We start from the raw sequence: 23,511 nt of genomic DNA, 5'->3' as shown, positions 1-23,511 counted from the left end.
CTTTTATCTGGGTCATGCAGCACAAAGAGGGTCAGCAGCATGTCAATGCTGATGCTCTCTCAAGGCGGCCTCAAAACCCAGGGTCTGGTGTGGTGAATCACACCCATCAGGAGACAGCTGCTCAGGTGAATTCTGTAGGCTCAGACACGGAGCCATTGGTTCCCCGGTCAGACATTTTGTCATCTCCGCCATCTGCTGTGGACCCCTGCACCTCTGACCTCACCACAGGGCAGCAAGTGGACACAGACAGTGAGTCTGACATGTCTTTCATGCATGCACTTTCACATGACGGGACTGGAATAAGAGAGCCGATCCTGACACAAGTGCAGTGTTTCAATGGATTGAGGGGAGTAGTTCTCGACCGCCGCGGGGGCACATGAAAGGTAGCTCTCGGTCATGTTGGAAATTATGGACTGAATATCCCCGCCTTGCTGTAAAAAACGGACTGCTCTGCCGGACAGTGAAATCTTCCCGCACGGGGGGTGACATGTGTCAGGTGCCCTCCTCGCTGGTCCCTGATGTGCTGCAGCACCTACACGGGGGTCCTACCTCGGCACACTTTTCTGCAGAGCGAGTATGGGAACGGACAAGGCAAACTTGTTATTGGCCCTCTATGTTTAAAGATATTCAACAGTGGTGCGAGCAGTGCATCCCATGCCAAACCCGCAAAGCCCCAGCCCAAGCATAGGGCGCCGATGGGGGGTTCTCAAGCTACTCTACCATTTCAGAGAGTGGCGAACAGGGTAACAGATATGTATCGGTGGTAGAAGACTACTTTACCAAATATGTAAATCTGTATGCTCTTCCTAACCAAACAGCCCAGTCGGTAACACAGTGTTTGTTCGAGGATTATGTTTTAGTGCATGGTATTCCAGAAGCTGTTCACAGTGATCAAGGTCAGCAGTTTGAAGCAGAGATTGTGCAAAGACTGTAAATGTTTAGGGATTAACACGACACGCACCACCCCGTATAATCCCAATGGTGCCATCCCGGGTATCATCAGATTTACCTTCTTCCCATGCAGACTTTGTGGCCTCTTTGGCAGGGAAACTGGAGATGGCGTTTGGTGGTGCCAGACAGAGAGGTGTCCAAGCACACGAGAAGCAAAAGCTGTACTACGACAGAGCCGTCCGTCACACACCATAGGCAGTAGGAGATTTGTTGTGGCTTCATAATCCCACAGAGGACCGTATGAAATTGGCTCCCCACTGGAAGGGACCACACCGGGTCCTGGCTGTGTTGGGCTCTCAAAGAGAACTGGGGCTTACCTATCGGATTGCCTGTCCTTTGGACTCTGACGGACAGACACAGGTAGTCCATTACGACAGACTGAAACGTTACACATTGCCACTGCTCGCTGGCTTGTCAAGTTGCCCTCCCACTTCCCCTCTTCATGCCCAACCACAGCAGGGCGAGGGACCCTCCTATGGGGACTGGACAGCTGAGGAGCCCCTCGTTGCTGGGGGCACAGGGCTGCCACCACAGACTGTATCCCATTCAGGAAGAGCTGTGAGACAGCCAGTTCATTTCAAGGACTTTATCAGTTATAGTTAACCGGTTAATTTCAATGCAAACAGGGTGTCTAACAATGTGTGGTATTATATCTGAACTACGAATGTGGGTTGACATGCTGTTTGAATGTTGGTTTGTTATTATTTCTGTGGAGCAGAACGTAAATGTTGTACCGCAAATGATTTGAGATTGAGATAATAATAATAATAATAATTGAGATAATTGTGGTGATTATTTTGGTTTATTATTTTGGCAAAACAGCTATTTTGATTAGGAATAGTGGGTAGGATGCTCTGTGTTTATGGTTAAGGGTATAGTGTAACTGCTTTGTACCCGTACCGCCAAGAACACACACAGGCTGGATTGGATGATGGTTCTTTATGTGGTAGCTGTAATGAGGTAGATGCGCACACACAATATATGATTTATCACTTTCACCGGATCCGACATCCCAAGCAGAGAGCTGGAAAACTGGTCAAGTACATCACATCTTGACATTTTATTATCTTTTAGGGACCTTTATTTTGAAGGAGCATAACGGAAGTGTCTGCGTGTGGGTCGCTGTTTTGACTGAGTGTTGGGAGCATAGACATCATGGTTGGGAGCGCGAAAATAATAAAGACGATCGCCCCGTTCAGTGAGTGGAGTTGTTCGATTCTTCTTTTTTATTGCCCAATAGACACAACAATAAAACGCTCGGTTACATACATATTACTTTTTAGATGCATATATACATATATATAATTATCTATATCTATATATGTATTTATTTATTTTTGGAAACATTTCCGTCATTTGATCTCTGTCTTTGTGTCATTGTCTTATTTGTTAAGAGGAGGAGCATAACACGTAACCTGTCCGCTCTCTTTCAGTTTCATTTTCACCCTCTCTCCCTGAGGTTCAAGAATGGCACTCAATAACGCTATTGTACGCAACAAGACAATCATTCAAGAAATTCTATCGGCAGATCCCCAATTCATACTTGACAAAGTGTTAGAGGAAGGACTGATAACCGGCCGCGAATACACCAAACTAAACTCCATCAATAAGGGGGACGCAGAGGATCTCGTTATCGAGCTCGTGGACAAACTCAATAACAAAGGAAGACAATCCAAGTTCATTGGGCTTCTGCTGGACGAGATCGTCCTAGAAACGTATCCTAAACTTGAAGACGTGGAATGGGGAGACAGTGGGTCTACCGCCTCATCGAGCAGTTTGAGTATTGGTAAAAGTTTTCGACCTATTATATGTTCATTTCTATTTTAGTTCTAAAGTAAAATTGTGTTAGGGGTGTCATCTTTTGAATGTGATGATTGGTCTCAGTACAAAATGATTACTCCCGACACATTAAGAAAGTATTCTTCCTTGAGTGGTCCACCATCTCGATAGGTGGAACTTGACCTGCTTGTCTATGGATTGTCTTGTCTTTTTTTTTTTTTTTTTGACAATCCCTTTCTCATCCTAGGACATGGGGACAACAGGACGGTAGTAGAGCCAAGGAAAAAAACGAGAGGTTAGTGTTTTGCGCAGTGGTGCTTTGTTCCTTGGCTCCCTGAAAAACATATGACGTAGCCTACTGTATGTTCTTCAAAAAGTGCAGATTCGACCGGATACCTTTTAAAGGCTTATTACAGGTTTGTAGACTCAACTTTACCCCTCAAACCCATTTAAATTTATCTTCAGGAAATGGAGGCCGGAAAAGAAACGGAAGTGAATCAGAAGAAGAAGTGACCAATAAGAAACCTTGCACGGTGGAGGGGTCAGGTTAGCGGGTGACACCTTTTGAAAGAGATGATTGGTCTCAGGACAAAATTAAGAAAGTATATTCCTTGATTGGTCCATCATCTCGATAGGTGAAACTTGAACTGCCTGTGTGTGGATTGTCTTTGTCTTTTTTCCAGGCAGCATCACTGAAACCCGCTCCGCAGGGCAAGCTCTGTCCGAGAGGCAGCTCATGGAGGTGGCCGAAACGCTGGGACAGGAGTGGGAGCAGGTGGCCATCCACCTGGCGCTAGAGACCAAAGATCTGGACGACATCAAGGCAGGACATAGACCTGTGGTCATGCAGAAGCAGAAGATGTTGGTGCTGTGGAAGCGCCGAAGACCACCAGGAAAGGCCACAGCTCAGGACCTGCTGAGAGGTCTGGAAGACCTGGAGGACCTACCGGTCGAGACTCGTCAGTTATTGTCAGGTAACGTACTTCAACCAAACACACACGGGCAGGCGTCATAGTGGGGGGGAAGCAGGACTGGGTACCCAGGGCCCCAATGGGGTTAATAATGTCTTAACTAACTAAAATAAATATCAAATAATCAAATTATTTAAGCAAATATATATATTAAGCAAACAAACTAAATAAATGTTTTATAATTAAATCTTATAACGGAATAGCTCAAACACCGTCTATAATGAAACCCTCCGAAATAAAGCATGCATCATATTTTGTCTGGCAACATTCAACAAATATAAAACATAATAAAATGCAATCATTAAAACACTAAAAAACTAGCTGGAGGCCGATACCAGCAGAGCTTAACTGAGCTACCGTCGGCTTCTACAAAAATCCGCTCCGCAGGGCAGAATCTGTCCGATAAGCAGCTCCTGGAGGTGGCCCAAACTCTGGGACAGAAGTGGGAGCAGGCGGCCATCCACCTGGGGCTGAAGACAGAAGATCTGGACGACATCAAGGCAAAACATAGATCTGTGGTCATGCAGAAGCTGCAGATGTTGGTGCTGTGGAAGCGCCGAAGACCAGCAGGAGAGGCCACAGCTCAGGACCTGCTGAGAGGTCTGAAAGACATGGAGGACCTACCGGACAATACTCCTCTGTCATTAAGCGGTAACGTACTTCACCCACACACACACGGGCGGGCGGGCGTCATGGTGGGGTATTTGGCTCATATCGAATCGCCCCTGCCTGCTTCACAATGGCTGGCTATGGGTATTCACAAATTGATCCTTAAAACAACCCTAAACGTTCGTTTTCAGAAATGTGCAACTCACCGAGTGGTTAGTGGTGTTTGTTGATGTTCCAAATCAAGGATCGTAGTCAAATACAGTTTCTGTCATGTTTAATTTGATTTCTGTTGGAACACTCAATAGCCGCGTTTACATGGACACATCTGTTCCGCATAGATTTCTATGCGGCATAGAAAATGGTCATGTATACGCCTCATTCGGAGTACAATTATCTGTGTGGCATAGATTCTATGCCGAATAGAAGAGGTGGTGTATTCCGTTTTAAATCGCCATGTATAGGCCTACACTTATTCCGCATAGATTGGGGTTTAACTTAGTGCAGCCGCAGTAGTTCGCAATTGGTCCACTGAGCTCCGTCGGTACTTTTAAGCACACCGAACATCACCGCTGTCAAGGAAAGTGGATTTATTGCCTGATTCACGTCTTTGTTATCACTCCGTAAAAGTAGTCTGGTAAGCGTGGCCGGTTGCTAAGCGACGGGACATGGGTGTTTATTAATGACGTGTTCGCGTATCGTAGTGTCCGCGCTTTTGCAGGCTGAACGTTAAAATACTTCTTTACTTAGAGAGATGGCAGCTGCAGTAGTTCGCAATTGGACCTTCGAGGATTCCTGGTCACTAAATTCCTGTAAGACCACTCTCTCCCACCAGCTGCGGACTCGCATCCAAATTCCTCTTTTTTGCGGCGGAGCTTAGGGTAAATATAAAGATCTGACGAGAAATTGACGTTGCTGCGCTGTCCTCCTCCTTCTTAATTGAAGCAGCAGGCAGAGAAAAGCTCTCTCCTGCTGTGCTTTCATTAAAATCAAATTTAAAATCCCCGATAATGATAAGACATCCATTATGTCGCCGCCGGTCCAGAGATGTGTCAGGTGTGCGCGAGAGACATAACGGACACTTTTGTTACTGCCATGTATACAGTACATTCGGAACACATTTTAGGAACAGATCTATGCCGCATAGAAATCTATGCGGATCAGATGTGCCATGTAAACGCGGCTATTACTCGTTGACCGGAAACGGAAAGGCAGGCTGGTTGTAGTCTTTTCGCTCCGTTCTAGCCCTACTGTTGATACGGAGAGTAAAATATATATATATATAATTTTTTTTGTAATGCCTTACATTACCGTGTTTCAGCAAAAAGTAATGTATTACAGTAATGCATTACTTTTGCAACACGTTACTCCAACACTGTGCCTGACGGTGGGTTTTTAGAATTATTAACAAACAATCAGCCTACTACAGTTGGTGTGAGACTATAATATTAAGAATTTCTGGTGTGTACAGTAGGACTTTGACTTTTGCCCAAAAATCATAATCGAAGTTTGTTTGTTTAATATTCTAATGTATTCGAATATTTATTAATAATATTTTGACCATTAAATGCCTTCAGTAAGACCTGGATTGGGCTTTGCCAAGTTTGTTTACCGCATTGCTATGGTTACCGGTCTTGCGTATTCCAACGGTTTATTAGGTTTCTAATAAATCGCTGTCTAATCAATACTTCATTCACTGCCTCTTCCGTGGTCATTACAATATTATGAATAGACTGCGTCGGGTTCTCCGACGTCTCTCCCTCTTAGCCTGCCCATAACAGGTTTGAATATTATGGGCTGCCTAATATTCGTTCGAATTTTGATTTATTCTTTGATATTCGAATTATATTCGAATAAAGAAGTTCGGAGTCAAAGCCCTAATGTACAGATTGGTTTTACACCTTATAAATGCCTAGCAGTACATACCTACCTACCTGTATTTAAAACATTGGGCAAACCAGTAGTAGGCCCCATAACATTGTTGATAAAGGCTTCATCAAGAGCACATACAACGGACAACGTTTGACCGAGCTGGCCCAAGACAGAACACATCACCGACCCTATCTCACTTGACTGAGTATAACTATATAACGAGAAACTACAGTACTTATTATTGTGGAAAAGTGGACTTAATGTGGGATATTTTGATGATACCAAGTCTAGCAAACAAACATCTTATTGATGAGATATGTTGTGGGGGACAAGGTGGTACGACAAACGGTTTAATATTAACAGAGGTTAAGAAGAGATTAATCAATGCCTTTCGATTTCTCTTCCAGGGGAACTTCAAAGGATCCGTTCTGAATTTGTGAAGATAGTTTCAATCTCAGTTATCGAAGGTCTCCTGGATGATCTTTGGCAGCAGCACGTGTTCAGTACTGAGGAAAAGGACTATATGATGGAGGACTACATAATAAGAGCAGACAGGGCACGTTGTCTGATCGACATGGTGATGGCGAAAGGGGAGACAGCAAGTCACATAATGATTGACGGTATGAAGAAAAGGGACCCTGACTTATGCATCACCCTGGGTCTGATCTCTTCTCCTGCTGGTGTGGGTGAGTTGTTACTATGAATGTACTTTTTAAATAAACGGTCAGTACCAGCTTTGTTTTGACAAGAGGGGAGCTTCTTTGTCCTTTAATCCACTGGGATCCAGTGATTCATTATTGTCCACTCGGGCAGGCCCGTCGCGAGAAGGCAAGCAAACCAAGCAATTGCTCAACGACTGGTTATGAATAAAATGCAACGACAAACTGAGCGCCAGGGCCAGCACAATGTGTTGGGGGCGCCCTCTGGTGGCGCTCTTAATTAAATGATATGAAACAAGTGTAATAAAACATGTTTACCAAACATGTTCCCAAATGGAACGGACAAGGGAGGGGACGGGGGATTGTTAGTGCGTATTGAAACTCACTGTAGTACACAGGACAACGCGATACCCCCCCTCCCCTGCTCGGAAGTCCTGTCCAGGGCGCATCTTAAAGCGCTTGGGGCCCCCAAATTCATCTAAAGACTGACAATCCTTTTTCATATCCTAGGACATGGGGACGACAAGACGCTAGTAAAGCCGAAGGAACCAACGTTTCTTTCAAGGGGTAGGTGTTTTACTTAGTGCTGCCGTGTTCCTTGGCTCATCGGTGTTAATGATAGGATCAGTGGTTCCCCCAGAAAATGTCTTCCTCAAGCTAGTCAAGGAGCGGGGGGCTGAGGTTCTGTCTCCGTTTCAATTCCATTCCAAAAGCTTTATGGCACGACCATTGTTGTGAACAGTATTACCGATGCATTATTTATCTTTATTTTTTAAGCCTGATGGAAGCATGTTTTCTTCCCCTACGAGAGTTTTCTACTTTACTTTCTACTGTTAATGCATAATGATAAAAAAATTCTATAAAAAAAAATTCCTATTTTCTATCCATTGGTAGTCAAGGCGGGGCCCTACAAAGTGCTGGGGGAAACACTGCCTTTTGTAGTTCGGTTTTTTAGCCTCACCTTAACCCCTCACACCCATTTCTAAAGTGGTAATATCTACATTTTGGTTGAGTGGTCCATCATCTCGATAGGTGGAACCTGACCTGCCTGTGTGTGGATTGTCTTTGTTTATAGCCAGAGACAATAAAACCCGCTCCGCAGGGCGCAATCTGTCCGATAAGCAGCTCCTGAAGGTGGCTGAAATGCTGGGAAAGGAGTGGGAGCAGGCGGCCATCCACCTGGAGCTGAGCATCACAGATCTGGACGACATCAAGGCAGACAGACAGACGGATGTGGCCATGCAGAAACACAAGATGTTGGTGCGGTGGAAGCGCCAAAGACCACCAAGAGAGGCCACAGCTCAGGACCTGCTGAGGGGCCTGGAAGACCTGGAGGACCTACCGTTCAAGACTCGTCTGTTATTGACAGGTAACGTACCACACACACACACAGTGGGGGGGGGGGGACTCAAAGCTTGGGATGAAAAGTTGGTTTTGGTTTCAAAGTAAATCATGTCGTAAAGACCTTTTTCAAATTGGTTAAATAAAATGTTTCTTCTTAGGTCATTCTTAGGTTTCTAACCCTGTGTGTGTGTGTGTGTGTGTGTGTGTGTGTGTGTGTGTGTGTGTGGTTCTAGAGGACAAAAGAAACAGGGTACATGTATCATATTATTCTACAAAAGACTTGATGTAAAAGTAGCACAATGAAGCATTCTTAACTGTCTGTTCAACTAAAAACCCACTTGTTCTCTGATGCAATCCAACATTCATCAGTTAAAATATCCATGCAACCCGTCTATAAGAAAATCCCTCATATATTATAGGACTAATATGTAACATTTACGCGTTAAATATACTATGTTATATATTCTGTTGAGCTGTGTACTTGCATAATCCAAAATGTTTCCAACAATGTTCAAACCCAGAGATATCCATAGTTTACTTTACAGTGATGGTCTGTTGCCGTCGGTTACATGTCGATGGCGTCATATGGCCTTACCCTCTAACTTCAGAGAAACAGACAAAAACAGTAATCCAGTAATGCAGTAGAGGCTTAATGTATTGAAACGATAGGTCATTAGCAATCTAGCTCACTACGCTGTGCTACTTGGACAAGTGGCTCAGCCAGACACCAAGCTCATGCAGTGTTTTCGACGCAAAGAGTTAAATACCTTTCAGAAATCAGGTGGTAGTAGCAGACTACAGGCAGGAATGGATGGAAGAGCCATCCTCTCTTTTTATCAAGAAAAGGAGCAGAGACACATTCCGCCCGTCACCTTCCGTAGCGGGCGCTACATCGCCGCGGGTCCGCACACGACCACGGGATAGTCGCCGCTTGTTTAGACGTGAATAGATTTGGATCAAGTTTGGCCACTAGTCGTCATCCAAATACTTGAACATAAAATCCACAATAACTCCGCTGGTAATCTCCTATGAAGGAAACACAGATTAAACCAGATTATCAGGACTCAAACAATATTACGGCGTCTTACTTTGAAGACTTGGTGGTTGCTCATTCTGGAGGAAGCTTTTGCCATTGGACTGAATATGTTAGTTCAATAGCAATTGCAAGCTCCATAACAATATTCTGCTTTCATAGCATTTGATGAGACAAGAAATATGTAATCTCTATTTATATCATAATATTAGCACTATATTTGTAACTGGTCGGGAGAGGACCCAAATGCAGCACACGTAGGCAGGCAGACAGTCGGTAAGGACTTTGATTTAACACGATACTTAAGGCCAGCGCAATGTGTTGGGGGCGCCCTCATTGTATCTTCTTGGTTGACAACAATTAATGTTGGTTGCTTTGGACCAAAGCGTCTGCAAAATAAATGTAAATTAATGTTATTTTACATTTAATGTTAGGTTACTTCGTTGATTGTACCCTAACATACAATTGTACCCTAACGTACAATCAACGAAGATAAGTAATGTACACAATTTGAAATTGTTTGGTGGTTTGCATTGTAAGACTCATGACACATGTTCCTTTCTATGGCAAACTCTAGATTATTGGACCGGCGAGGAGTTACCAAATCTATTGGAAAGATTCCTAAACCAGTTCCAGAGGTCCAACGGTAAAGTTGTTCTTTGTGGTCTTATGTTCTTTGGATCATTGTTGGAGTTTCAATTGGATAGTAGGATTATTATAGAAAGCGCAAGGCGCATCTCATATCTGCTCTAAACCGATCCTACTGATCAGAGTTCACAAAGGTTTCCACAATAAAAAAGGTTTGTTGACACTTTATTTGAAGGTATCTACATAAGAGTGACATGTCACTGTCATAACTATGACATGACACTGTCATGAACTTGTCATAAACGGTATAAACATGTCATAAACGTTTAGGACTTCTGTCATTAAATGTCATTCGGGTTTTTTTTATGACAAGCTGACATTGTATGGGTTGTCTTGGTCATGACAAGTTGACATTACATTTGTTTGGGATGTCTTTATAATTAAAACTTGACATTAACCAGGATGGTGTTACCATAGGATGTCTCTGTCATGACAACTTGACATAAACAGAAAATGCACCTCTTTTGGTATTCATGAAATGTTGATATAATGATTCTTATAATTAGATGTGCAAGGTTACAGACCAATTCAGATAGATGTGCGACAGGATATTTCACAAAACTGGTTGTCATGAATAAATTCTCAGACCTCAAGTAAAGTGGTACCATTTTGATTTGTCGTTAAGATATCATGAAGGATAGCCTGGCTGTCATGACACCATTATTACAGTATAACGAATAAATCTCTCTGCGCTGTGCGGAAGAAGGATGGACCACAATTGATGCTGGCTGTTCACATGCATTTAGATCTGCATGAGCCAAAAGAAAAGTGTCACTAGTATCTAGTACCCCATACACGGGTCAGCATTCCCCTCCTCAGTTAGGTTAGCGCAGACCGCTAATATATAGAAATATTTAACAAAATAATATGAAAATAAACAAAACAACATACTTAATGCAATTTCCTGCTTTCCCACAAACGGAAATATGCATTGACCAGCATTGATATTAAATATAGAACAGATCAAACATTCATACCTGCATGAGACAAAAGGAAAGTGTCACTGAGCATATAGTACACCGTACACGGGTCAGCATTCCCCTCCTAGCAAGCAAACACACGGGGAAACCCTGTGGCACTCAGACGCACGTGTATACAATAAAACTCTTAAAATGTGCCTTCACAAAGTGTATGTTGAAATGACAGCACAGCTGCATGTTCACAGCCTTAATTATAACACCTTAAGTTTCCCATTACACATTTTCATTGTCTACAAAACAAATTACATTCTCAAATATGACGACAAAACCAACAACATCCATAGCTTTGCGCTGCATAGACATTGCAAAACACAGACTTTTCTTAAACTTTTCTTTGTTCTTTTTTTGTGATTTGTTACTATTACTAACTGGAGATCAGTAAGATTCTTTGTTTTTTTCTTTTTCCAATTCAATAGTTGAATAAAGATGTTATAATATCAATTAATGCATCAATTAATCTCAACACTCAAGGCTGGTTTATGCTCGGTTACGTAAGCGTAAGCGCAAGCGCAAGAGGCCCTTGCGCGCCCTTGCGCCCCCCTTGCGCGACTTCTCACGTCTTGCGTGCGTCGGGTGATTTTTCTAGACTTGCGTCATTTTTTACGAAAGCTTTTACGCGAGCAGCCCAGCCTGCAAGGCTGTGATTGGTTTGCTTGTCTGGTTACTACTTCCTGTCTGGAGTATCACCCGGCAGGCTCATATACAAAAGCATTAACCTGAAGTGAAGTTAACTTTGCTGCCAACACATTATGTCGTTTTAAAATGTAGAGAGATATGCACATTTATACAACCCCAATGATCAACAACTTCATCACCCCTGTTCCTCTGTCTGTTGCCATCATTCACTGTGTATGGGGAGAACACGATCTGGCACATAAACAAACCAACGACTCCCACAGACAAAGACGTCATTCTCGAGGTCGTCTTCAACGAAAAACTTTCCTCCACATATTACTCCACCTACTGTTCTGGCGGTAAATTGCTTGGCAACACGCGCAACACGCGCAACCTAAAAGGGAGCATGAATTGCTTTGAGTAAATTTTGCGCAACAACGTAACACCAACGCTGAAGCATGCAGCCGCCTATAGGCCTGGCCTAAAGGGAAGAGCAGTTTATGCGTTGACTGATTCCAATGTTGAGGGGCAGTTGCTCTGACCTGAAAAAAGCCACCCCCCCCCCCCCTGTACTTTCTAGCGTGGTCCTATCATCGCATGTTTTGCAGCACTTGGGCCAACCTGCCCTCTGTACCTCCTGGTCCACATTTTCCTCGTGTCTTGAGGCTTGTGGCAACCCCTCATCTTAAAATTAATGTCATTATGAAAAATTGCCATTAGTAGCCTAAAATATGAGTCTGATTAATTAATTAATTAGCCTACGCAGTGTCATCTTTATCACAATGCAAAGTCTCTGTCTCACCTGCTGGTTGGCTTTTTCGTAGCCAACCCTGCAGTGATGTGTGTGTCTTCTTTTTATTTTGTCCCCTTCGTTACAGAGAATGAGAGCCATATGCACGCTGTGTCCTCCACTGAATCCAACCCCCCTGAGTCTGCTCCACAACTCCCTCAAGCAACAGAGGAAGATGAAGAGGTTCAGTACTTCTAATGGTTACACAACATTACAGTCCGGTTTCAACCTCTGGTGTTATATGGAGCCTCATCTCATGCAGCTTGGTGTTTCTAGGATCCACCATATCCCATGAAGGCTCAACCTAAAGGCTACTGCTTGATCGTCAACAACTTTGACTTCAGCCGTTCCGTTCCGAAACTAGGTCAACGGATGGGGACAGACATTGATGAAAGTAGGCCCATGCTATGCTAATACCAAATTTATAGTCTCAGTCTTAGTCCAGATTCTGCTTTTTAATGGATTATTCAGTATTATACAGTGCATACACTCATCTTTTACCATTTTTTTACTATCATGTAATATTTATTATCTATTGTATTCTATTTGCAAAGATTCATCCCTGGAACATGTGTGTGTGTGTGTGTGTGTGCGTGACTGCCTGCCTGCCTGCCTGCCTGCCTGCCTGCCTGCCTGCCTGCCTGCCTGCCTGCCTGCCTGCCTGCCTGCCTGCCTGCCTGCCTGCCTGCCTGCCTGCCTGCCTGCCTCTGGTCCTGCAGAGAGCCTGAGGCGTGTGTTCAGCTGGCTGGGCTTCCAGGTGGAGGTGCTGCGGGACCTCACCAGAGCCCAGATGCTCTCCTCCATGCGGGAGCTGGCCAGCAGGGACCACAGTAAGATGGACTGCGTGGCTTGCGTGGTCCTGAGCCACGGCCTGGAGGGCGGCGTGTACGGGGTGGACAGGGAGGTGGTCTGGCTGAAGGAGCTCGCTGACTTCCTGAATGGGGTGCGGTGCGCCTCTCTGAGAGGGAAGCCCAAGCTGTTCTTCATCCAGGCCTGCCAGGGCAACAAGAGGGAGCAGGCGGTCGCCGCCCTGGACAACAGACCCGCCCGCCCAGAGGTCAGCGACCAAACTGACACCCAGACGGACGGACCCAGCAGCACTGGGGTCCACACCCAGACTGACGGATCCAGTAGCACTGGGGACCCCTGCAGCGACGGCATGGAGGCGAGTGTGTTGATACCCACCTCGGCAGATTTCCTGACCGCCATGGCTACCACTCCCTCCTATACCTCTATGAGAGTCGGGGGCCGAGGCTCCTGGTTCATCCAGTCCTTGTGCCTGAAACTTGAGAAGTTGGTTCCTCGGTAAGTGGAACCTACCTAAGACGTTGTCGTTTGACATTGTATCTAGTTTCAAATTCCGAAATAACTTAAGCTAATGAATTAGTAAATGTAATTTACCATAGGCTTTGCATGCTTGCACGCTTTAAACTTATTTTCTTAGATTTTTAATTGTTATACATTTATTTTCTTTGTCATTATAATATACATATACAGTTGTTGTTTTTTCATTTTTAATTAGTATCCTAATACTTATATCAGAAAATGAAATCCATGATTCCAGGTAGGGCTGGGCGATATATCGAATATATGCGATGTATCGCGAGATGTTCTCCAGGGGATGTATAAAATGCCCATATCGCGAACATCGAATATAAATTGGGACGCAATGTTTCTTTTTGCCGCCGCCGGCATACTCGTTGTGCTTTCACGCGACGGGGCGACAAGATCTCATACAAAGTGAACGTAGAGACGCGTATCTGCCAATCAGCGTTCAACAGCGTGGCCACTGAGTGACATGTGTAACGTAACAGCCAACCAGCGTTCAACCGTCAAACTCAGTGCAGTGCAGTCCGGGGTGAACCGCAGCACGGAGGAGAAAGTGATTGTTGCCGTTTGCGACTCCCGGAGCTCTATATATAATAATTTATTATATAATATAATATAATTGGTCATATAATATCACGGATAAAAGCTCTGTGCGCCTCCTGATGGCCGTAGCGTGGGGAGCTCTCATAGGGATTGGGCTTCTCGGGTTTTTTTAACGCACAGCGTTCCCTTCTCTCGCTATTTCCGGTGGCTCTCTAAACTCACTCCCCCCGCCCATTGCGAGTCCACGAGATTCTCATGGACGCGCGTGTGTGACGTAGTCTGGAAGGCGCGCTGCTGTAGGTGCGTGTACCTCCGACTGGTGAGTGAGAACAGCCAGAAAGAGAAAAAAGGATGGAAACTGAGGATTGGTTTCGAAAAAGAATAGCACGGGATCCTTCGTCTGGCAGTGTATATATAATAATTATTATTCAAACTGTTAATAAATAATTAACGGTTTGAATAAATGCTGTGTTGGTAAATCTAACTTGCTGTGATTTTCCTTTTCTTATGTGCAAGTTCTAAATTGTTACAATAGAAAGCACTGAAGCATTTATGATGTGCTCTAGAGGTGATTCAAAATATATCGAGATATATATCGTGTATCGAGATATAGTAAAAAAATATCGAGATATTCATTTTGGCCCATATCGCCCAGCCCTAATTCCAGGTAAAGCTCTTTCTGACTGAAGGAATCATACTTCATAATGATTAACCGTTCACTTATCACTGACTGGGACTTGTGTATGCTATGCTTCCCAGTGGCCAAGACTTAGCCAGGATCCTGACGACGGTTCACAACGATGTGGGCAATAAGTCCAACCGCATCGGCGGACGCAGACAGATGCCCCAACATCACACCTCTCTGCGGACACGTCTGGTCTTCCCCGTCCCTGAAGGCCCTCTTCCCCCTCTGCCCACCAGTCCCTAGCTACCAAGGCTCTGCTCCAATTGGTCGACTGGTGCCCTCAATGGTGCTTATGTTGTCCGAAATGTGAGTGCACGAATCTGGATCTCCACATAGTGCACTACTTAATATCCAAAAATGCACCATAAAGATTCAAGATTCAATACTTTATTGCCATACAACTCTGTACAAGTTGCTAGGGATTTGTTTCAGTGTGCTCATGACAGTACATGACAGTACAAGACCCACACAAAAGACACATAAAACATAGAACATCATTTCATCCATGCAATATCCTTCCAAGGATCCCACACATAAGACATATAGCCCACTGCCACCTGGCTGACAGGCCAGGGTAAGTGCTGTATGTTTGATTAAAGTGACCGGTGCAAGTGATGTGCAAAATGGAGCAATTCATGTGCAAATCTGCATAAGGTCCAATAAATAAGTACATAGTTAAGAAAACTCACATTATATAAAAACAGTAGAAATTAGTGTGTATTATACTATGCAGGGCCACTGGGGGAGTCTGCATTCCTGATACACTGGTGTAGGGATGAAGAGTTGTTAAGAGCTTTAATGGTCCTGCAGTATGTGCCGTTGAGGAAGCGGGAGGTTTTAGTTTTGATGGCCCTCAACCTCCTACCTGATGGGAGGGGATTGAAGAGGGAGTTAGCAGGGTGTAATTTATCCTGAAGAGTTGTCAGGCCTCTACTGTGGATACGGGCCTCGTAGATGTCTGAGATGGGAGGGAGACTGCAGCCAACTATCTTGGAGGCCGTATGGACAATCCTGTCTAGTCGCATCCTCTGCTGGACAGTAGGGTTGCCGTACCAGACTGTGATTGAGAACGTAAGGACGCTCTCACAGGTGGCTCGGTAGAGCTGCTGCATCCCCTTGCAGGCCAACTCAGACTTCTTTAGTTGGCGGAGGAAAAAGAGCCTCTGGTGGGCTGTTTAATAATAGCAGTGATGTTATCTTCCCATTTCAGAGAGGAGGAGATTATTGTGCCCAGAAATTTGAAGCTGTCTACCCGTTCCTCCACCGCCGCATTGATGGACAGAGGTGGGGTCTCCTTCCTCTGTCTCCGGAAGTCCACCACTAGCTCCTTAGTTTTTATAATATTTAGCTCTACACTGTAAAAACAAAAACGTAAAAATTATTGGTCTCATTATGATTTCTGAGTAAAATGAATATAAAACATTCAGTATTCATGTCAACTGTGCAATGCAATTTAGTCCAACCAACAATGTTGAGTTTTGGGTCAAGAGTTGGGCTCACTGTAGTAGTGTAGGGTTTAAGTCAGACTCTGTCTGAGGCTGGGCCAACTACGGTGCACATGCGCATTTCGACACTTTGGAAAATACGGGGTTTCCTAACGGAAACTACCCCCCGGGGAGTCTGGGTATTCGTGATGCCGGTTGGGAAAAAGGGGTTTATTGCCTTTTGTCAATTTGTTTCTGTTAGGTTAAGTGGGGTTAACGGGTTTGGGGTCTTTATTGTTTGTGTGTTTATTGTGCGTAGTGTTGCCGCCACCGTTACAGAGACTTGCATGTCCGTTGTTTGGGTGTGCGGTGCGCTGTGTGTTGTGGTTGTGTGTTAAATAAAGGCAGCTCTCGGGATCGTGCGGTGTATGAGGCACGATAGTTGCGTCACCGTTTAACCTGGGCTCCCGTCTCGTGCAGAAGAAGTTTGACCATAATGTCAAACTTGTTCTGCACTTTGGTTTGCTGCATTTAAACAGCGATTCTCTGCGGCTGAACTAGCTACATGTTGCTTGTTCTATTGCTGTCTTGCATTCCGAAATGTAAAATGGAAGTTTCCAATTATTAATTTTAATAAAGTGAACTTAAAACATGTTTTGCATTTTGAAATGTTTTTTTTTAAAATAATATTAAAGGGGTAGTTCGGAATTTTGGACATAGGGCCTGATTCCCAAGTGAGCATTGGTATTCTATATCACTGGAGACAGTTTAACACATTTCATACAATCCTTCTAGTTGCAGAGTTCGCTCGTGCTAGGCTAGCGCAAGTCAACGGGCAATGCTAGCCTGCTATTAAAAACAGTCTTACCCACTCCACAGTACACCCGAGGTAAATCAATTATAACGACAGACTATAGATTTAAATGTCTGTGTTGATAGAATAATGTTAGAAATAAAACTAACCTAGAGTTAGAGTCAGTTAAATTAAATTATTTTATATATTGTAATAACTCCTTTCGTGTCTGGGCATGGGAGGTATCTATCCCCGTGGATCTATCAATCTCCGGTTGGAGAGTGCAATTCTCCAACCGTCTGGGCATGGGAGGTATCTATCCCCGTGGATCTATCAATCTCCGGTTGGAGAGTGCAATTAAAATCTCCACCTATTATGAAAAAAGTGAGTAAAGTTCATCACCTCCTACGCACGTCACCTCCTTCGGTTAACTCAGGCAGACCCACCAACCGCACATTCGAGCGGCGTGCTCGGTTTTCCAAGTCATCCACCTTTAGCACAAGCTCATCCATAGCTGCTTTCATGGTGGTGGTCTGTGTTTTCAGAGATGTTAGGTCGTCTTCATTGGTGCCAATTCGGTCTTCAGCTTCGGTCAGTCGGCCAGACAGTGACTTTAATTCGCCTTGCACTGAATAGCGCCCAATAGCCCATCAAACCTCGACACAAAATCTTCTTTCATTGTCTGGATAGCGTTGAGAATTGGACCAGGGCTAATTGTGTCGTCGTCGCTAGTATTGGAACTAGTTAGCATCGTCGGGCTGGAAGAACCATCGGTTGATTTAGTAGACTTTGAAGTCTTTGGCTGCAGTTTCGGTGGCATTATGGCTGTTTGCTGTGTTTTTTGATCAGTAGTAACTGTTTTCTTAGTGATTCTTAGTGGCTTCCTGATTACTTTTCTATGAATTGTGCATGGGAGCTCTCTTTCACACGTCTGCCTAGCAGCGCGCCATAACCGGAAGTCTGTAACTGCTTTCTGATGTATACTGATGTGCACTCATTTCCTTTCTGTCTTTGCTTCCTCAGACATGATAAATGGTACCCTGACGCTGCCAGACCACTGAGCAAATGCGTAACAGTGTGGAACGTCTTAGTAAATATTAGATTTCCAAGGGCCGTTATTAACGGGCCCAAACTGGACACAATTGGATAGACCAGCAACCAATCAGCAACGAAGCGTGTGACACATCAGCAGCAGCCCTCTCCATTGTTTAGGAAACTCCTCAACGGCTCCCCTTGAGTGCTCCTCTGTACAGTGATCGTATCAAACCCGCCCCTTTTAGACAAACACTTCTGATTGGCCAAACTCGGGCCAGGCCTGCTGGAAATCTGTCTGAACGGGAGGGGGCCAGACGCATACACAAAGAGCAAATAAATCTATGCTGACAGATGATCTGGTACCCAGGCTAGCTATAAGGTTCATTCAGTTACTTGCAGAGGCCATGGTGCAGTAGATGTCTCCATTGAAAGAAACGATGAAGATTGACCAAAACAAGCGATGGACCAAAAGGAAACAGTGAAGCTCTCTGTGAATGTTTCCTGGTCCTCTGAATGAGGCCAGATCAAAACATCAGACCATGTCCCTCCTGTCCTGAGGCAACTAAATGTATGTTTTATTGGAATTACAAAGATGGACTCATTGAGTCAATCCTGCAATTCACAATTGTTCTGTTGTCTTGACCGTGAAGTAAAGTAATTATTGATATCATGTTTAGAATAGGTCTTCTTTCCTGGGCTACTACATGTGTACTGAGCTGTTCCCCTCAGTTTCCTCCTATAGACAGGTATAGATGGGTACATTTTAATTTTGTATGGTTGTGATCAAGGAATTTGTAAAACATCTGTAATAATCCAGTCTGACTTTATTCTGGGGTTTTTCTACATTTTCCCCAAAAGGCAGCTTTTATTGTTTCATATTATTATTAATATTATACATGTTAACATGGATATAACCAAACTCCCACTCTCAGGGTTTTCACTAACATTATCCTGGCAGTAATGTCCAGACCAGACGTCTGGTTGGGCCAAAATAAAAGGAAAAGTGTCGAAGTTTGGGAAGCAAGAAAGCAGTCTTCTGTGGAAAAGACTGCTTTCTTGCTTCATTTGTTTGACATATTTTTAATCCTGTCATGCCAATTTATCAATACTTTAAATATAGTAAATATTATCACATAATTCAGCACGATTCTATAAATAATGTAATACATCAGTGTAAAGCTATTGGGTGACCATTGACACTTGGAGTGGATCCATGTGTAACATTATTCATGGTTTCACTCATGGCTCTAAAGATCAGAGTAGTGAGCTCAGGTGCTTTTAGCGTGAGTGGGGGCATGTATTCCTTATAGTAAGTAGAGAGACTGAAGGTTAGCCAGACAGTAGCGTGTAAATGTACTGGAACATTGAAAATCAACACAACTGCACTCGTATTGATGTTCTTTCATTAAGTATTGCACACTAATAATGGTCCATCAAAATAAAACAGAAACTCAAACTGAATGTGATGATGGCAACATAATAATATATTTTTCAATTACGCCACCAAAAATAATTTTACCCACATGAAACAAAGTTCCACTGAAAAACCAACATTACTTCTTGGTAATGTAACAACAAAGGCTAGCAAAAAAAACCTATACAAAATGTCCAAGTTGTAGCCTACATAACGGGGTGAAAAACTCATGCAAGGTGTTCAAATGTCAGATGAAAAAGAAAGACAACAATAAGTTTTGCAAGAATAATGAGGTTGTCAATTGACATGCATTGCCTGCGACTGTCTGTGAACCTTCAGACCAATATGTTTTGAGCCACCTACCTACGTATTTGACGTGCTGGTTCTTCTCCAGTAAAGTGGCCAAAGCTCCACAAACAGACGGATATAGACTCGAACAATCATTAACTGAGGTGCCCCCAGGAGGTCAAGGGGAGTTTTTTTAACCGTGTGTGTGTGTGTGTGTGTGTGTGTGTGTGTGTGTGTGTGTGTGTGTGTGTGTGTGTGTGTGTGTGTGTGTGTGTGTGTGTGTGTGTGTGTGTGTGTGTGTGTGTGTGTGTGTGTGTGTGTGTGTGTGTGTGTGCACACACACACTAACGAAAGGAAACAAAAAGTTTCAATTGAGTGCCGATCCATCCCATGTCGCGTCTCGTTGCGGCGCCTTCGTTATAGGCCACGAAGCAAACGTCTCTAGATGGGACTGCGCCGTTAAAACAGCCCGTCATTGTAGCCTACCTCTCGTGGAATAAGGGATTTAAAAGAGATTATGGAGTGATTTGACTCGAAGTGACAATCGGCAATGGCAGCATGCGATGTTCATAACAAGTTAAACCTCTAGTCCAATAACATCCACAGCTAAGAAAGAAGGTAGGCCTGAGACAAATTGTCGGAACCTTTGATTTGCAAGACAATCAGGCAATTTCCGGAGTTGTTATGTAGGAATAAAAAATGTGTATGTTGCAATGTTGTACGGTGGACTTTCTTTGAAAAATAGGCTTTCTTTTTTTTTGTTGCAAAAAAAAAAGTGCAAAAGGCATTAGCCTATAAAGTATATATATATATATATATATATATATATATATATATATAGTAGGCTAAATATAACCGGAGGATGGCGGCGGGTGCGGACTTAAAGAATTGTCAAAAAAACGTTGGTGTGATGGATGGCGGACGGATGATGTGTTTGTGATGCGGTTGCGGATAAAATAATAACCCATCCGCACATCACTCTCTCTCTCTCTCACACACACTAACGTGCGCGCGTGCGTGTAAGGCAGTTTATTCCACTTGAAGCACCAGGCTCGATATCAAACACTGCAGTAGGCCTTTAATAAGAAGTAGAGGAGAGTAAGAATAGAGTAGGCTCATGTGAGAAAACGAGGAACCTGAACCAAGTTATCAGCGTCTTCGGCCCGACCAAGACCCCAGATCACCACAGGAGGCCTACACACTCACGACCAAGACCCCAGATCACCACAGGAGGCCTACACACTCACGACCAAGACCCCAGATCACCACAGGAGGCCTACACACTCACGACTAACGGAGTCGTTCATGTTGATCTTTGTATTTAGGCCTGCTGACAGATCTTTGAACAAACGTACTCCACATGAGAGCTCCACTGCAACTCACAATCCAAAGTAATACCCAAGTATTTGAATTGAATTGTTTTAGACCTAAGAAGGATCCCTTCTGAATTTCTGCAGAGTTTCCGACCCAGTTATCAAAAGTCTCCTGGTTGGCCTTCATGATCATGACGTGTTCAGTGATGAGGAAAATAAGTCTGTGATTCAGGACCAGACAAACACAACAGACCGGGCACGGGAAAGGGGAAAATCCAAGTCGGATAATGATCGATAGCATGAAGAAGAGGGACAGACACTTTTGCATCACCCTGGGTCTAATCTCTTCTGATTGTGTGGGTGAGTTGTAACTAGGAATGGGTTTTCTCAATAAACCCTGCCCACTTTATTTCGACAGGGCCTAACCCAAACCAGATTAACGGCTTTGTAGCTGCATTGGTTTAATAAAAGGCCACGCTTCATAATGATGTCTTTTGAATATTTATTTTCTCTTAAACTCTCTCTGAAAACGGTAAACTTTAATAATCAGAAAAAACACTGTGACAACGTTAAACCTAATGCTCGTTCGTTCACGAACCGGTTCGAAAGAACGAGTCTTTAGGACGAACCGAACCGGGTCGTCCCTCTCGTTTGTTCGGTCGTCTCGTTCACCATTCGATTCACCGGAAACCCGACTGAACGAACGAACGAGTTTCCGGTAGCACTAACTCCACTGAGTCTGACTGACTCAGCTGAGAACCGTGCAATGGCGTGCATTCCATGATGCGATTCACCGTTACCGGAAACTAGGCTGAATCGCGAACGACTCCTCCACGTTCAGTCGAGTTTCCGGTGAATCGATTCACCGGAAACTCGAATGAACTGGGAGGAGTCGTTCACGAACCGTATGTTCGTTCAGCCTGGTTTCCGGTAGCGGTAAATCGCATCATGGAATGGACCCCATTGCACGGTTCTCAGCTGAGTCAGTCAGACTCAGTGGAGTTAGTGATACCGGAAACTCGACTGAACAAACAATTCGCGAACGACTCCTCGTGGCGAACTGAATCACGCGAACTGGGTCACGGAAACGAATCATTAAATCCACCAGAGTCCATCTTCTTCTGAAAACCCATGAGTCCGTGACTGGTTTTATATCTCTGATGGCGCTTTTCCCATAATTCCCTGGGATAGGACCCCATATTTAAACAAACTCTTAATACAAAAAGGGGAAGTAGTAGCAATGACACAATATCTCTTTTTAACAGTACAACTTAAATCCTTTTTAACCAAAGAATAAATCCATGAATTCAACAATTAATAAAATCATGAATTAAACAAATACTGTTAATACATATTTATAATCTCTGTAATGTCCAGACTATCTCTGAGACAGTTACAGGCTTCTTTATCCTATCATCTCCTGAGATCCAACCATTAATTATTGTCGTTTGGGGATATTAATTTAGACTGGCATATCCAAAGCCGATCTCAGTTCTGTGGCTGCTATAACAAAAATAATGCATGAGTCAGATTTTCTGAACAAGTATGGCCTGTATGGCATTAGAGCAATAAAGAAGCAATTACTTTTTCAGGAGTGGCAGTAATCCAGTTCAAACCCGCTTAGAAAGTTATGAAGAGTCTGTGTTGAGACTTGAAAAATGCATTCTACATTTGAAGTCCATGCAACTTCCATCCAAGTTTCAACAATTCACCTCCTACTCACTCCTGATTATAGTGGAAAATATTGTAGGCTATAATATAATTATATTTGATATAAAATGTAGGTGTGCTTGAGCAGCCCAAAAAATTGTCTGAAATCGCCACTGCCTGTTGTCAACATCTTTATCAGTGTTGAAATGAGATTCATAACTGCCAGGTAGGCGGAGAGGCTGAGTGGGTTAGGCTACATTGTGCGTCCACAATCTTAATATAAACCTGTTGGTCGGCATCAGGTGTGCATACACGAAGGCTACGTGGACCCACAGCTATGGCAGGTAAGCCATGATTGTCATAAAACTACCTTTTTTCAAAGTTTTCGAAGTAATGCGAATGATAACTGTCACCAAATTTTTTGGGCCTTCTAAAGTGGTTGGTCTATACTGTAGTATTGAAATGGAAAATTACTAAACATACACTCAGTTCAGAATCACTGTCCTTGTGTTCTGTAGACTTCTGATGTGACTTCACTCCTGTATTCTACGTTCATCCCCTCACCTCATCACATGAATTAACTAGGTCAACTCTGTTTTGGGACTTTTCAGATTGCATACCGCTTAACGCGGTGTTGTTAATATTAACATGTTGCTGCTTATGTTGGCTTTATTAATAAAACTATCAGTAGGAAGCCTGTTTCTGGTAGAACTACATTTACAATTTTTTACCTTTGGACAAAAGTAATGGGCCTACGATACGAAATAGTGTTATTTTACACTGCTACGC

The 23,511-nt window shown here is 43.7% G+C and overlaps 2 protein-coding genes across 6 annotated transcripts in view; both read left to right on the top strand.

Moving 5' to 3' along the window:
• Nucleotides 1-23,511, top strand: part of LOC130406731 (uncharacterized) — a 144,315-nt gene that overhangs the window by 51,033 nt on the left and 69,771 nt on the right. The window contains exon 1 of one of the 2 annotated variants that reach the window (XM_056612419.1): nt 22,872-23,066. The exons of the other annotated variant lie outside the window; for it this stretch is intronic. Within the exon in view, the coding sequence (XP_056468394.1) occupies nt 23,060-23,066 (7 nt within the window). The 5' untranslated portion in view covers nt 22,872-23,059. Of the gene's footprint in view, nt 1-22,871; nt 23,067-23,511 lie in introns of those variants that run through there. 2 annotated transcript variants of the gene reach the window in all.
• On the top strand, nt 728-19,107 carry LOC130406733 (uncharacterized). 4 transcript variants are annotated; one of them, XR_008904503.1, is made up of 15 exons: nt 2,240-2,737; nt 2,978-3,025; nt 3,196-3,276; nt 3,414-3,704; nt 4,089-4,352; nt 6,587-6,865; nt 7,349-7,405; nt 7,914-8,207; nt 9,793-9,861; nt 12,337-12,431; nt 12,525-12,642; nt 12,968-13,553; nt 14,880-15,111; nt 18,046-18,625; nt 18,740-19,107. XR_008904503.1 is itself a non-coding variant. In XM_056612423.1 (14 exons), exons 2-14 carry the CDS (start codon nt 2,419-2,421, stop codon nt 15,046-15,048), a joined length of 2,670 nt encoding a protein of 889 aa, XP_056468398.1. In that variant the 5' UTR covers nt 728-2,149; nt 2,385-2,418; the 3' UTR covers nt 15,049-17,893. The 4 variants fall into 4 exon arrangements, 1 of the variants encoding a protein (XP_056468398.1); XM_056612423.1 differs by lacking the exons at nt 18,046-18,625; nt 18,740-19,107 and adding an exon at nt 728-2,149 and having other exon boundaries at nt 2,385-2,737; nt 14,880-17,893; XR_008904501.1 differs by having other exon boundaries at nt 18,046-19,107.

Source organism: Gadus chalcogrammus, chromosome 16, assembly GCF_026213295.1.
Source record: "Gadus chalcogrammus isolate NIFS_2021 chromosome 16, NIFS_Gcha_1.0, whole genome shotgun sequence".
In the NCBI taxonomy this organism is placed as follows: Eukaryota; Metazoa; Chordata; class Actinopteri; order Gadiformes; family Gadidae; genus Gadus; species Gadus chalcogrammus.
Note: the sequence above shows the minus strand (reverse complement) of the source record. Positions and strands in the feature narration are given on the sequence as shown.

What these genes read in the sequence shown, in the direction of transcription:
- LOC130406733 (XM_056612423.1), top strand. Translation starts at nt 2,419, where the DNA reads ATGGCACTCAATAACGCTATTGTACGCAACAAGACAATCATTCAAGAA. An exon ending in ATCGAGCAGTTTGAGTATTG is followed by an intron (nt 2,738 to 2,977) that starts GTAAAAGTTTTC and finishes TTCTCATCCTAG; the next exon opens with GACATGGGGACAACAGGACG. An exon ending in CCAGTTCCAGAGGTCCAACG is followed by an intron (nt 9,862 to 12,336) that starts GTAAAGTTGTTC and finishes CCTTCGTTACAG; the next exon opens with AGAATGAGAGCCATATGCAC.